The sequence below is a fragment of the Scyliorhinus canicula genome, chromosome 5, assembly GCF_902713615.1.
Source record: "Scyliorhinus canicula chromosome 5, sScyCan1.1, whole genome shotgun sequence".
Lineage (NCBI taxonomy): Eukaryota > Metazoa > Chordata > Chondrichthyes > Carcharhiniformes > Scyliorhinidae > Scyliorhinus > Scyliorhinus canicula.
The window spans coordinates 131,121,300-131,136,114 of record NC_052150.1 but is presented as its reverse complement, the minus strand read 5'-3'; the positions used below and the strand labels follow the sequence as shown (position 1 = coordinate 131,136,114).

General features: G+C 47.0%; 1 protein-coding gene and 1 long non-coding RNA gene across 3 annotated transcripts in view; one reads left to right on the top strand and one right to left on the bottom strand.

The window, feature by feature from the left end:
• Positions 1-4,698, bottom strand: part of LOC119966274 — a 35,176-nt gene extending 30,478 nt beyond the window's left edge. Inside the window, exon 1 of the long non-coding RNA XR_005460715.1 lies at positions 4,486-4,698. This is a non-coding gene — a long non-coding RNA (uncharacterized LOC119966274). The remainder of the gene's footprint in view (positions 1-4,485) is intronic.
• The window catches only part of LOC119966273 (DOMON domain-containing protein FRRS1L), a 38,004-nt gene continuing 27,030 nt past the window's right edge, over positions 3,842-14,815 (top strand). The window contains exons 1-2 of one of the 2 annotated variants that reach the window (XM_038797678.1): positions 3,842-4,346; positions 12,151-12,220. In XM_038797678.1, the coding sequence (XP_038653606.1) occupies positions 4,341-4,346; positions 12,151-12,220 (76 nt within the window). In that variant the 5' untranslated portion in view covers positions 3,842-4,340. The remainder of the gene's footprint in view (positions 4,347-12,150; positions 12,221-14,815) is intronic. The other variant, XM_038797676.1, reaches the window with a different exon arrangement.

Here is a 14,815-nt window from a genome sequence, read left to right as displayed (position 1 = left end):
GTCCGAGGTAGTCAGGTTGGGTCAGGAGAGCTTGTCGGGTTAGGAGCTAGAGAGGTTAGGTCAGGGGTGTCACGGGGTCAGAGGAGAGTCGGATTGTGGGAGATAGTCAGGTCAGATTGGGGGGCTGGGGGGAGTTTGATACACAGTGTGCTGCTTGCTAATAATAGCCAGTAATTATAATCCAAAAGCCTCCACTGGTGGACGGGAATGAACAACAGCAATATTGATACAAACTACATAGGTAAAGAAGAAATGTAGTCCTGCAATCAGAATTTAGGGAGCTAGGTAGGAAATTAGCAAACAAGACCTCCAAAGTAGTAATCTCTGGATTACTCCCAGTACCACACACAGTAAGTATGGAAATTGGAGGATAAGGCAGATGAATGCGTGGCTGGAAAGATGGTGCAGGAGGGAGGGTTTTTAATTATGCGGGCATTGGGACAGGCTCTGGGGAGATTGGAGCTACATAGGCCTAAACTAAATAGATCTGGGACCGAGTTCCTTTTATCTTGCTAATGGGAAGGGTTTAAACTAACTTGGCAGATGTGTGGGAACCAGGAGATAATATCAGAGAGGAACACCAAGATGCACAGAACACTGAGATCCATAGTACCAGAGTAGAGTTATTATGGGAGATGAGGGTAAGAGAGGAAGTAATAAAGTCTAAATCAGGGTTAATGGGCACGTACGTGAATGCATGAAGTGTGTTAAATAAGATTGGTGAGTTACACGTGCAGTGAGGGGCCTCACGGTAGCATGATGGTTAGCATCAATGCTTCACAGCTCCAGGGTCCCAGGTTCGATCCCCGGCTGGGTCACTGTCTGTGTGGAGTCTGCACGTCCTCCCCCTGTGTGCGTGGGTTTCCTCCGGGTGCTCCGGTTTCCTCCCACAGTCCAAAGATGTGCGGGTTAGGTGGATTGGCCATGCTAAATTGCCCGTAGTGTAAGGTTAATGGGGGGATTGTTGGGTTACGGGTATACAGGTTACGTGGGTTTAAGTAGGGTGATCATTGCTCGGCACAACATCGAGGGCCGAAGGGCCTGTTCTGTGCTGTACTGTTCTATGTTCTATGAGGCGTGTGGAAATCTATGATCTTGTGGTTATAACAGAGGCCTGGCTCAAAGAAGGGCAGGATTGGGTGTTAAATATTCCTAGATACAAGGTATTCAGGAAAGATAGGAAAGAAAGAAAGTAAGGGCGGCATGGTGGCTCAGTGGTTAGCACTGCTGCATCACAGCACTGAGGATACAGGTTCGATCCCAGCCCTGAGTCACTGTCTGTGTACAGTTTGCACATTCTCCCCATTTCTGCATGGGTATCACCCCCACAACCCAGAGATGTGCAGCGTAGGTAGATTGACCACCCTAATTTGCCCCTTAATTGGAAAAAAAGAATTGAGAGCTCTAAATTTATTTAAAGAAAGGAAAGGAAGAAAGTGGAAGGGTTGGTAGCATTGTTTATAAGAGTGCATTGCAGTGCTGCAGAAAAGGATATCCCAGAGGGTTCAGGTTCAGACGGGAACTAAGGAACAGAAAAGGTGAAATTACATTGCTCAGTGCTGTCTACAGAGCACCAATTAGTGGAAAGGAAATACAGGAACAAATTTGCAAGGAAATTACAGAGAGTTTCAAGAATTACAGAGTAGTTATAGTGGGGGACTTTATCTGAATAGAGACTAGAATAGCAGTAGTATAAAGGAAGGAGAAGGGCAACAGTTCCTAAAGTGTGTTCAGGAAACTTTTCTACAGCAATATATTTCCAGGTCGAACAGAAAGGAAGCGCTGCTAGACCAAATATTTGGGAATGAGGTGGGCTAAGTGGATCAAGTGTCAGGAGAAGAAAATTTAAAGGACAGTGATCACTGTATCATTGTATCATAAGGTTTAATTTGGCTATGGAAAAGCGCAAAGGACAATCCAAAATAAGGATGATAAACTGGGAAGAAACCAACTTCAATGGGTAGAAGAATGGATCTGGGCCAAACAAATTGGAATCAAATTTTGGCAGGAAAAAGCTGCCTTCATAGAAGTGATCATCTGGACATTTGGGAAAAGTAGGGCAAACAAATCCAGAGCTCTCTGGATCACAAACGAGATAGAGATTAAGATAAATGAGAAAAAGTGTCTTTACAACATATGTCAGGCAGAAATACAACAGAAAACCGGACTGAATATAGAAGGTTCAGAATGGAAGTGACAAAGCAAATGAGAGAAGCAAAGAGAGAGTATGCAAAGAGACTGGCAGTTAAAATAGAAGGAAATCCCAAAGTCTTCTATAGGAATATACATAGTGAAAGGGTGGTAAAAGGAGGTTTAGGGTCAATGAGGAAATTTAATGCATTGAGGCAGGGTGTATAGCTAAGGTTTTAAAGTACTACTTTATGGGCAGGATTCTCCGTCTCTCCAGACCAGTTTTCTGGCACGGCGCTCTCCCACCAGCAGCGGGATAATCTATCCCGGTAGCCGGCCAATGGGGTTTCCATTGTGGCCACCCCCAGGCTGTTGGTAAATTCACGGGCATGAGTGCCCTGCTGGCAAAGTGGAGGATTCTGCCGATGGAGAATCCCGCCCTATATCTATCACAATTTCTCTCCTGGGCCCTGCACTGTAGGAAAAGCGTGAAGGCATTGGAGAGATTGCAGAAAAGACTCACAAGAATGGTTCCAGGGATGAAGAACTCCAGTTCATCATGGAATCCTACAGTGAAGGAGGCCATTCAGCCCATCGAATCTGTAACGACCCTTCAAGTGTCCACCTTGCCCTACCCCCGTAATCCCATAACCTAACCTGTACATCAAGGGGCAATTTAGCATAGCCAGTCCACCTAACCTGCACATCTTTGGACTGTGGGAGGAAACCGGCGCACCCGGAGGAAACCCACGCAGACACAGAAGAACGTTCAAACTCCACACAGTCACCCGAATCCGGAATTGAATTGGGGTCTCTGACGATGTGAGGCAGCAGTGCTAATCACTGTGCCACCCAGTTATGAAGATAGACTGGCGCAGATGGGATTGTTTCTGTTGGAGAAGAAGGCTGAGAAGAATTTGATGAATTTATTCAAAATCATGAGGGGTTTGGATAGAGTAGGTCAGGAGAAACTGTTCCCATTCACGAAAATATTAAGAGAGGGTACAGATTTAAAGTAACTTGCAAAAGAAGCAAAAGCAACATGAAAAAACATATTTCCCTGCAGTGATTGCTTAAACAGACTTAATTGATTCACCTGAGGAAGGAGCTGTGCTCCGAAAGCTAGTGATTCGAAACAAACCTGTTGGACTTTAACCTGGTGTTGTAAGACTTCTTACTGGGATTGCTTAAGATCTGGAATGCACTGCCTGAGAGTGTAGTGGAGTCAGGTTCAATGGAAGCATTGAAAGGAAGAAAGGTCTGAAAAGGAAGAAAGTGTAGAGCTATGGGAGAAGATGGGGAAATGGCACCAAGTGAATTGCTCGTTCAGAGAGCAGATGGGACAGGCTGAATGGCGTCCCTGTTAGCTGTAACAATTCTTTGAGCCCTGGTGACCATGTCAGGTCTGGAACCGAGTGTACAGGTGATACAAAGAGTTGCAGGATCAATTACTAAGGTTGGCAACAGTGATTAAATGTATTCCTGGAGGTTTCATCGCGAGTTGCCCCCGAATCATCCTTGTGACACACTGCCATCCTCTGTCAATTGGAAAGCAAAAAGACTCATTGCCCAGTTAGATAATGATTTGAGTGGCAGCCAAAAAGTCTTTGTTCCACATTTTCAACATTCCTATATCTGATAACGTGACGGAAACGCAATACTTTTAATGTCCCGTTGACCCCCCCCCCTCCGGGCCGATCCTGGAGGGTTGGTAACCCTATAGGTCCCTATGTTCGCTGGTGCCCTTGTGTCGATGCTTTGATAAACTGTAACCGCGTTACAGGTCAGCAGGAGTGCGGGAGGAGAGGAGGGGGGTGGATCCAGCGCACTGATGGTGGAAAGGGCGCACTTGCGTGCAGCAGATGTGGGGAGAAACCATGGGGACAGGTTGACGACCAACCAGTCAAGCTGGCGGGGGCGGCGGTCCCCATCCTCGGGCATTTCCCCACTGCCGGCTGCCGCTGCCATGGCGGGGATGTCGCCGCTGCTGCTGACAGCCTCTCTGCTCCTCGCCGCTGTCTCCGCAAACCCAGCCGAGGAACCATTAGCGGGCAGTCCGGGAGGCCGGGAAGCCGAGCAGGAGAGCGGGAGGATGGTCCTGGAGGAGCTGGAAAAGAGCGGGCTGCAGCTGGAGGAAGCGGGCGCCGAACAGCACCAGGAATCCTACAGCACCTTCGCGGCGGAGTTCTTCGAGACGCGCTACTGGGGGGATGAAGGTCAGTGACCGGGGGATCAATGGTTTCCCCCCTCGCCCAGCTTCTCCACCCGGTGTAATTTATTCCCATTTAAACAGAAACCCATTCCCATTCCGGGGCTTGGTCCTCAACACTTATATTTTGGGAAATTTAAACTGACCAGTTTCAGCACCAAAGGGAAGCGATATTTCCATCTATTGCTGTTCCTTATCCCAGCTCAGTCGCTGTTCCTTATCCCAGCTCAGCCGCCGTTCCTTATCCCGGCTCAGCCGCCGTTCCTTGGTGGGATGTTTGGCCTTGAGATTGCATTGAGAGGTCACTTTTGAGTTGTGGGTGAGATTGATCTCCCTGTAACCAGTGCTTCACAAAGCCCGGATACTCACACAACGTCTCCTGGGCCTCAGGGTCTGATCCAGCATCATTCTTGTTCTGCAGGTAGTGGCCTCGCCAAATTCCTCCTCCGGCTGAGTCCCCAATACCCCCGAGGACACATTCATGATTGAGATCTGTGTAAAAACAGTCAGGTGTGGAGGCCACTAGGCAGAACTGGCTGGGGCCTGATGGAAATTGTAAATATAATTGCTTTGTAATAAACCCAGTTTTCTTTTGATCAACTCGGTTCAGACTGGTTTGGGGCCTACTAAAGTATCAATATCAAGTCATTATAGCAAAATGGTGAAATATGGACTCGTATCAATTTAGTAATACCATGAATAGAGATGCCTTTTTATCATGTTGTCTTGTATTCTTTTTATCCATTAATTTTCATTATGTAAAGACATTTTCACCATCCCTTTTCTATAGTAACTAAGTAAAGACTGCAGATGTATTCTTTTTTTTTAATAAATGTTTTTATTCTCCATTTTCACATTTTACTTCAAAATTTACACCCCACACACAAAGAGTAAACGGTAATAAATACAAAATCAATCCCCTTAACAATAACAACGATCCCATCCTCCCACCACCCCAAACAACGGCCCACCTGTCAATATATGCATCCAATAAAACAAACCCTCCCACGGTGGAAACAAAAAACAAAGGAGAAAAAGAAAAAAGGAGTCCGGGACCGCCCATGGTCACCATAGAGTCCATCCCCCCCAACGCCGTCCAACCTCTGAAAGAGTGCCGTACATGATACCCAAGAGTTGTAAACCCCCCCCCCCCCCCCCAACTCCTCCCATCCACTGCCTCTTGTAAAACTCCTTCCCCCAACCTTGGTTCCTTCCCCCGGCTAGACCACTTGGACACTGTTCTGCCAGGCTCTGATGGCCGCAGCCCCTTCCCCACCTCACTCTCGTTAGGCCAGCGTGGAGGACCCCGCCCAGGCCCCTTTCCCCCTTGCCCGGCCCTAGGAAAGCCCAGAAATCCCCTTTTAGCACACAAGCCCCACATATCCACCTACACCCCAAAGAGCCCTCACTTCGAGTGAAAGTCCCATCACTTCCCTTGTCCAAAAATATACAACATCGGTTCCTTTAGCCCATACACCCGCATGCAGTGAAACAAACAAAAAAAAAAGAAGAAAATACAGTCATGAGGTTACATCGGCACATGGCCATTTCTCAATTTCTCAGTTCTGCCACAGTCCTTCTGCCTTCGCAAACTCCTCCGCTGCTTCTGCCGTTCCAAAATAAAAATCCTTGAGCTTGTTAGTCACCCTCAGCTTCGCTGGATATACAATGCCGCACTGCACCTTGCTAATGTACAGTGCCCTCTTCACCCGGTTGAAAGCAGCCCGCCTCCTCGCCAGTTCCACCGTAAAGTCCTGGTATACACGTATAGCAGCTCCAGCACACTGCAACACCCGCTTCTGCTTGGCCCAGCACAGGACCTGTGCTGTAATTTTCTTTGTTCTTTGTATGTATGGAAGCACAGTCACTACCCTTGGCGGCTCATTCGCCTTTGGTACAGGCCTCCACGACCGATGAGCCCGATCCAGTTCATATCGGGAGGGATCCTCCCCCTCCCCCAATAGTTTCACCAGCATCGCAGCAAAATACTCAGTCGGCCTCGGCCCTTCACCTCCTTCGGGCAGCCCCACCATCCTCAAATTCTGTCACCTGGAACTGTTTTCCAGGTTTTCCATTTTTCCTCGCAGATCCTTGTTAATCTCCATCACCTTCTGCATCTCCTTCCCCATTGAGGTAAGTTGATTACCGTGCTGCAATAATGTCTCCTCCACTTCCTTCAGCGCCTCCCCTTGCTTCCGCACCTCTGCCACTGCGCTCGCCACTGCCGTCGTCACCGGGGAAATCGCCTCCTCCACCAGCACACTCAAAACCTCCCTCATCTCCTTCCTCATTGTCTCCATGTATTTTGTAAACTGCCTTTCGAATTCCGCAGCCATCACCTTAGTTATTTCTTCAGCCGTAAGCAATGAGGCCTCCCCTGGTGCTCCAGCCTCCATTTTCCTTGGTGACCCCGCGGTGACCTTTCTACTTCCCGACGAACTTCCAGCTGTTTTCACGGCCGTTTTTTTACTGGTCTGTTGGAACCAACAATTCTACGGACACGTGCTTGTAGGATTAGAATAGCGGTTTTAATATACTCACAACAGAGCCAGCCGGTTAGCCATTGAACTTTTGGTGAACTGCCCGGCTGACCATGTGGCACTGATCTTTATACAGCAGCTCCAGGGGGAGGAGTCCTGGGCGGAACCAAGGGAGAAGCCCAGTACAATTCTCAAGCATTTCCAGAGTTACTCCGCCTGGTGGTCAGGTAGTGAAACTGCACTTACAATATAGGCACATGTATATACAGATTATAATCCGTGTGAATCACATTCACTACATTCACCCCCTGTGAAAAAAATCGAGTCCAGCGGGAGTGGTGGCTTACAGAGTTAGTCTGTCTGGTGGATGAATTGTTCGTTTCGATCTGCGGAGCACCGGGGTTGCAGCCTCTTGCGGTGGCTGGGTGGGTGTTGAGAGCTGGGGTATGATGGCAGACTCCGGGGCGGGTCTCGTCCGAACTTTATACACCTCTGGCTCGACCGGAGACTGGGGGCGGGCTGGTTCTGGCGCGTGGAACCGGTGGGGTGAGCTTGTGGAATCGAGGGCGCGAGGGGGCGGCAGCATAGTCAACGGGGTAAGGGGTTCCTAAGTGGGGGTGGGGGGGGCTGGATCCAGCAGGTGCTAGGTCCCGAAGGGATACTGTGTCCTGGTAACTGTCCGGGAACTCCACAAATGCGTACTGGGGGTTGGAATGGAGGAGGCGCACCTTTTCAACAAGGGGGTCAGTTTTGTGCCCCCTGACATGCTTCCTCAAGAGGACCAGGCCTGGTGTCCTCAGCCACGCCGGAAGTGAGACTCCCGTGGTAGTGCCCCTAGAAGAATTGAAGAGTCGCTCATGAGGGGTTTGATTTGTAGCTGTACAGAGGAGGGATCTGATTGCGTGGAAGGCGTCTGGGAGGGCTTCTTGCCATTGGGAGACTTGGAGTTTTCTAGACCGGAGGGTCAGTAGGACGGTCTTCCAGACCGTCGCGTTCTCCCTCTCCACCTGTCCGTTGCCCAGGGGTTGTAGCTGGTAGTCCTGCTCGAGGCGATGCCCTTGTCGAGCAGGTACTGACGCAGCTCGTCGCTCATAAAGGACGAACCCCGGTCGCTGTGCACGTAGCTGGGGAAACCGAACAGGGTGAAGACACTATGCAGGGCCCTAATGACTGTATGGAAGGTCATATCATGGCATGGAATGGCAAAAGGATATCGGGAGAACTCGTCGATGTTGTTGAGGAAATAAATGTTCTTGTTAGTGGAGGGGAGTGGCCCTTTGAAATCGATCGCAAGGCGTTCAAAGGGCCTAGAAGCCTTGACCAGGTGGGCCCTGTCTGGTCTACAGAAATGCGGTTTGCACTCCGCACAGATCGGGCAGTCCCTGGTGACCGCTTTTACCTCCTCGTTGGAGAAAGGCAGGTTTTGGGCTCTGATGTAGTGGGCGAGCCGGGTGACCCCTGGATGGCAAAGGTCCACCTGGATGGCAAAGGTCCACGACGTAGCCGAGGATGGCCAGTCTGTTTGTGCGGAAAACGCATTGCTCCTTGTTATAAGTGAGATTTAATTTCTGTGCCGTTTGGAGAAAATGGTGGAGGTTGGCGTCGTGGTCCTGCTGGTCATAGCCGCAGATGGTAACATTGTCCAGATATGGAAACGTGGCCCGCAGCCCGTACTGGTCTACCATTCGGTCCATTGCTCGTTGGAACACCGAAACCCCGTTAGTGATGCCGAAAGGGACCCAGAGGAAATGGAAGAGGCGGCCATCGGCCTCGAATGCTGTGTAGTGGCGGTCCTCCGGGCGGATTGGGAGCTGGTGGTATGCAGACTTCAGATCCACCGTGGAAAATAGCCGATATTGGGCGATCTGATTAACCATGTCTGCAATTCTGGGGAGGGGATACGCGTCTAGGAGCGTAAAGCGATTTATCGTCTGGCTATAGTCGACGACCATGCAAAATTTTTCCCCGCTCTTGACGACCACCACCTGAGCTCTCCAAGGACTATTACTGGCCTCTATGATCCCCTCACTGAGCAGCCGTCGGACCTCCGATCGGAGGTCCCTATGCTGTAGGCTGTATCGCCTGCTGCGAGTAGCTACTGGCTTGCAATCTGGAGTGAGATTGGCGAAGAGCGGAGGGGGGGAGATGCGCAGCATGGTTAGGCTGCAGATAGTGAGTGGGGGCAGGGGCCCGCCGAAGCTGAGTGTGAGGCTCTTGAGATTGCACTGGAAATCCAGGCCTAATAAGAGTGGCGTGCAGAGGTCGGGCAGGACATAAAGTTTAAATTTAGAATAACTAGCGCCTCGAATTGTGAGCATAGCAACGGTGCGTCCTTGGATTTGGACTGAGTGGGAGCCCGAAGCGAGGGCGAAAGTTTGGCTCACCGGAAAAATAGAAAGCGAACAGCGTCTTACCAGCTCTGGATGTATAAAGCTCTCTGTGCTCCCGGAGTCAAAGAGGCATGGCGTGCTGTACCCATTGATCTGGACCTCCGCCATCGAACTTCGTAGGTGTTTGGGGCCGGATTGATCCAGGGTGACTGTGCTGAGTTGCGGGTAGTCGGCGGCTCGATCAGCTGTGCTGGAGTGGCCCCGTGATGACTGCCCTCTTGAGTTCGTAGTCGTCGAGGTGAGTTTCAGAGTTTGAAGGGGATGGATCCCAAGATGGCCGCCCCCATGAGTCGCACATGGCCGGCCGCATGGAGGAGGATTGCCAAGATGGCTGCCCCCATGAGTCGCGCATGGCCGGCCGCATGGAGGAGGATTGCCAAGATGGCCACCCCCATGAGTCGCACATGTCAGGTGGGGGCGGAGTCGGCATACAGGCTGCAGCATTTCGGGGCCTGCAGGCCTGTGAATTCAGGGAACGAGTGCTTTGAGCCGTGGGAGAGTTAGAGGCTGGGGCTTTCTTCGCCAGACACACTCTGGCATAGTGTCCTTTTCGCCCGCAGCTGCTGCAGGTCGCGGATCGGGCTGGGCAGTGCTGCCGCGGGTGCTGGCTTTGGCCACAGAAATGGCAGGCTGGGGCAGCAGAGTAGCTGGCTGGAGCAGCTGAGTAGCTGGCTGGGGCAGCAGAGTAACTGGCTTTGGCAGCGCGGTAGCTGGGGGGCTTGCGGCACAGGCTTGGGGTTGCGGGGTCCGCGGGAAACGAGGTGAGGCTGCGGAAGGAAACTTCCATAGTGGTAGCAGCCTCCACAGTAGTGTCTAAGTCCTGGGCCCCCTTTTCTAGCAGTCTTTGGCGCACATAGTTAGACCTAAGGCCCGCCACGAAAACGTCCCGCACAGCAAGCTCCCTATGTTCAGTCGCGGTAACGGCTTGATAATTACAGTCATTGGAAAGATTGTTCAATTCCCTTACAAACTCGGTTAGCGTTTCTGTAGGCCGCTGACGGCGAATCGTAAACACGTGGCGTGCATAAACCTCGTTAATGGGCCTAACATACATTTTATCCAATATTGCCAGCGCTGCGGTGTAAGAACCGGCCGGATCTAGCTGTGTGGAGATTCTGTGGCTTACGCTCGCGTGCAGTAGGCTGAGTTTTTGTTCCTCCGTTGTTCCGGCGGTGCTGGCTTCTGCCAGGTAGGCTTTAAAACATCTCAGCCAGTGGGAAAAAAGTTCCTTAGCCTCTGCATCCTCTGGGTCGAGTTCTAGGCGTCCAGGCTTGAGGGCTGCTTCCATGATTTCTTCGACTGTTTCCTGAGTATATTAAATTGTTGGAACCAACAATTCTACGGACACGTGCTTGTAGGATTAGAATAGCGGTTTTAATATACTCACAACAGAGCCAGCCGGTTAGCCATTGAACTTTCGGTGAACTGGCCGGCTGACCATGTGGCACTGATCTTTATACAGCAGCTCCAGGGCGGAGGAGTCCTGGGCTGAACCAAGGGAGAAGCCCAGTACAATTCTCAAGCATTTCCAGAGCTACTCCCCCTGGTGGTCAGGTAGTGCAACTGCACTTACAATATAGGCACATGTATATACAGATTATAATCCGGTGTGAATCACATTCACCACATAGTCCTCGACATAACCCTTCCCTGTGCTTTCTCCTGGCCTTCACCGCCTTCGCTGTCCCTAGGACCGGGCGTCAATCCCCGACAATGCCGTTCCCGAACGGGAGCCCTCCAAAGCGCGGCTGCCTCCCGCCCTCCGTCACCGGAAGTCCTCTGCAGATGTATTCTAACGACAGTGGTGTGTTTGTGTGCATTCTGAGCACCTTATTTTTCTTAAATCTTTTACTATATAATATCCATGGTTTTAGATCCCATCGAGTGATAAAACACCTACTTTATTCAACTATTTTTTTAAAGGGACTCAATGCCAGCAATGAATCAAAGATATTGCACATGGACTGTTTAGCATTGCAGATCTATTGTCAGTAACAATATGATATGTAGGGGAAAGGAACTACAGCAAGATGGAAACATAAAAACTTGTACAGGTTTGCTCGCTCCCATCATCCCAAGTGATCTTTTTCTGAAATTCAGTACCTTAAACTTGAATTAAACCCGAGATTCTGTAGTATAATTGATACAAATATAATTGATACAAATATTTAATATCTTAGTCATAACTTCATCTCTCATAACTAGATCTACCTTCATCCATAACAGAACATTATGTCAATGCCAAGTCGGTCCTTCCTGATAAGTATTGTTTTAATATGTTTGTGTGATCACTCACCTGAACTAATCATGTATTTCCTCATTATAATGAATATTCATCTTGCAGTAATGTAAATATCTGCGACTGGGATGAATTTTAATTCTTTGTGAAATACTGATTTTTTTTTACAGTGGAACAGGCTGTTCATTTATTTTAATTATTATTCATCTTAAATGAGAATCTAGTTGATTTCAAATAATGGCTGTCAAGGTGTGAGCTCCAAATCAATGTAGCAGAAAAGTTAGCAAATGGAACAGAAGAAAATCATAAGGCTATAGGCATTTTAGTAGGAAGGCAAAAAGGTAAGATGGGAGTGGCAGAGAATAACGGACTAACACGTAATATCAAAGAAAACAGTAGATTTTATAAACATATTAACAGTAAAATAATAATTAGAGGGTAGGTTTGCTCAATGATGAAGATGCAAATCTAACTTTGGAGAATAAATGTGTAGAGGTAATATTAATAAATATTGTGATAGGGAAACGAGAATATCAGTGGATTTGAGGATAATTGAAGAAACATAATTGGTTCTGAAAAAAGTATGACTCAAGGCCATAAATAGCCTGGGCGAGATGGCATAGATCTCAGCTGTTGAAGAAAGATAGTGAGGATATGGCAGACGTTCTGACTAAATTTTTTAAAACTTCCTTTGATATGCAGATTGACTACACTCCAATCCTTTGGCCCAATGTAGTGCCCCTGCTTAAGAAAGGAGAGGAGGATAAACCAGGTAACTGTCGACCAATTAATCTAATGTCAATAATGCACTCTCTTTTAGAAGCCATAATTCAAGATCAATTATTGAACCACCAGAGAGTCATGAAATAACCAGAACCACTCAAACATGGATTTGTTAATGGAAACTTGTGTTTGTAAAGCTACTGGAGTAATTGATAGTGGAATTCTTTGACATACCAAGGGAAAGTAGTAGATATAGGATATATAGCTTTTCAGAAGGCATTTGACAAAGCTTGTTAGAAAAATTCAGGTGTATGATAAAAGAGGAAATGTAACAACATGAGCAGCAATTTAGCTGATGATTAGAGAATAAATAAGGCAATGAGATTAAGAAGGTTTTCAAGTGGCGTCTTCTGGGGATGAATGTTGATTTCATTTGTAGGTAATCTGGATTAGAACAGAGGGAGCAAGATATTGAAGTTTACTGACAACACAAAAGTCAATTATTTATAAAACAGGAGCATGTTGACAGGTTTACAGGATGGGCAAACTGGCAGCTGATGCAATTTGGGAGGTTTGTGGTATTGCGTTTTGAGAGGAAAAGAAAAGAATGAAAGTGTACAGACTGGAAATACTGGAACAATTTCCAGAGAAGGTTTAATAGAACCTTTTTAAAATTACCATACGATTTGATGAGATAAATAGGAAAGATTATTTTGACTAGCCTGAGAATCAGTGACCAAAATTGTAACTAGGCGAGTGAGAATAAAGTAAGATAAATTTATTAAGCAGAGTTACTGAGCATAGAATGTTTTCCTACGTGGAATGTTTGAGGCAGATGTCCTAATAAAATATTGGTCAAATATTTGAAGTAGGAAAAGATGCAGAGCTAAGGAGAGAAAGCAGGATGGTGGGATTAACCTGCAGTTCTTTGGCAAAGAACGAGCACAGATACCACCAGTTTAGTTTCCCCTTTCTCTGCTGTTAATTTTCCCTGCTGTATTCTATAGTTTAGTAGATCACTTTCGACAAGTCCATTACTGCCTGGAATTCCTTTTAATTATAGTTAGACATGACACCCATACATTTTCTTCCAATTTTGTATTAGCAGATTATGTGTTGTGAAAATATCTAATTTCGGAGCAGCACGTGGCACAGTGGTTAGCACTGCTGCCTATGGCGCTGAGGACCCGGGTTCGAATACTGGCCCTGGGTCACTGTCCGTGTGGAGTTTGCACACTCACCTCGTGGGTGTCTGCGTGGGCTTCACCCCCACAACCCAAAGATGTGCAGGTTCGGTGGATTGGCCATGCTAAATTGCCCCTTAATTGAAAAAATAATTGGGTACTCTAAAAAAATTTTAAAAAGGAGAAAAAAAATCTAATTTCTTAATTTACACCTTTCAGGTTTTGGTTTTGGGATTAAGTTGTTCAATATAAGATTAATGGGTGAGAAGCTGCTAAATGGGCCTGAGGCAAATGCCATTCAAAGAGTGGTCAGTGTTTTATGTTCTCCCAGTTCCAATTCTGACCACATTAAATAAACAATAGATATTTTGGTTTCTTGGTGGAGCTGCAATGTCTACAATTGTCTTCATAAGGATTTAAATTATTCATGAAATTTCCCTGATCAAAGGAAGATTAGAAGGCAACTGTAAATAGAAAGTTTTAAAGTGTCAGGTGAAAAGACAGGTATGGGAATTGAGGTTAATTTATTTTTGTTTTGGGTTTATTGGTGTGTTTTCTCACAGACAAGGGCAGTTTACATCTATTAGCTGGAATAGCTTAGAAACGGGCAGAGAGACATTTCAGATGGGTGCTGAAAGCAGCTTTGAGAAGTGAAAGCAAGGATTGTCCAGGAGCTGTAGACCAGAAGCTATCAAAAACCAAGAGTGTTTCTGGTTTTGGAATCACTGAGCAAGAATACAATGAGGTACATGCTTGAAATAGGGTGTCCGCAAACTAGGTGCTGAAAGGAAGTTGGAGGGTTACCTAGTTGGAAGGACCCCTAGAATTTTCATACCTTGGAGAATAGTAGGAATACTGAGGAGAATAAGAATGAATTCCTGAGAACTGTGGTGCACCTTGGTTTGGTCCCAGAAGAATGGAGGAAACTCCGAGATCTTATAAATTATAGTGGAACCATTGGGTGGAATTAACATTGGAACAAGGAGTGTACTGTTGAGATTTTCAGACTTAAAGAATAAATGTTTAAGAAATATATAGGTTAGTAATATTTGCTTTGTTTAACTCTTGCGCAGTAAAAGTTTTTGTTTTAAACATGAAAACTTGTGGAACAATTTTTTCAGTTAATGATAACTGGGAGTTTGATTTTTTTAAAGTTAATCGTTTCCCTCGAAATCATTATCATTTAACTATGAGAAGTGACAATTGTCTCGCCACCCTGGCCTCTCACCATCTCTTCCAACTATCCTTTTATTTGGAATGGTAATTTAATCAAGGGTTGTTTTAACCATACTGCAGTGGACAATAATGTAGCATGTTGGTGTGAATTTAACTCTGGCATTGTAACAAGAGAAGAAAAAGGAATATAGTTGCTCAATTCTAAATCTTGTCAATGCAATTTCAGCAGTGATTTTCTACTCCAGAAATCTGTAATTAATGTTGAATATATGGTGTTATTAAAT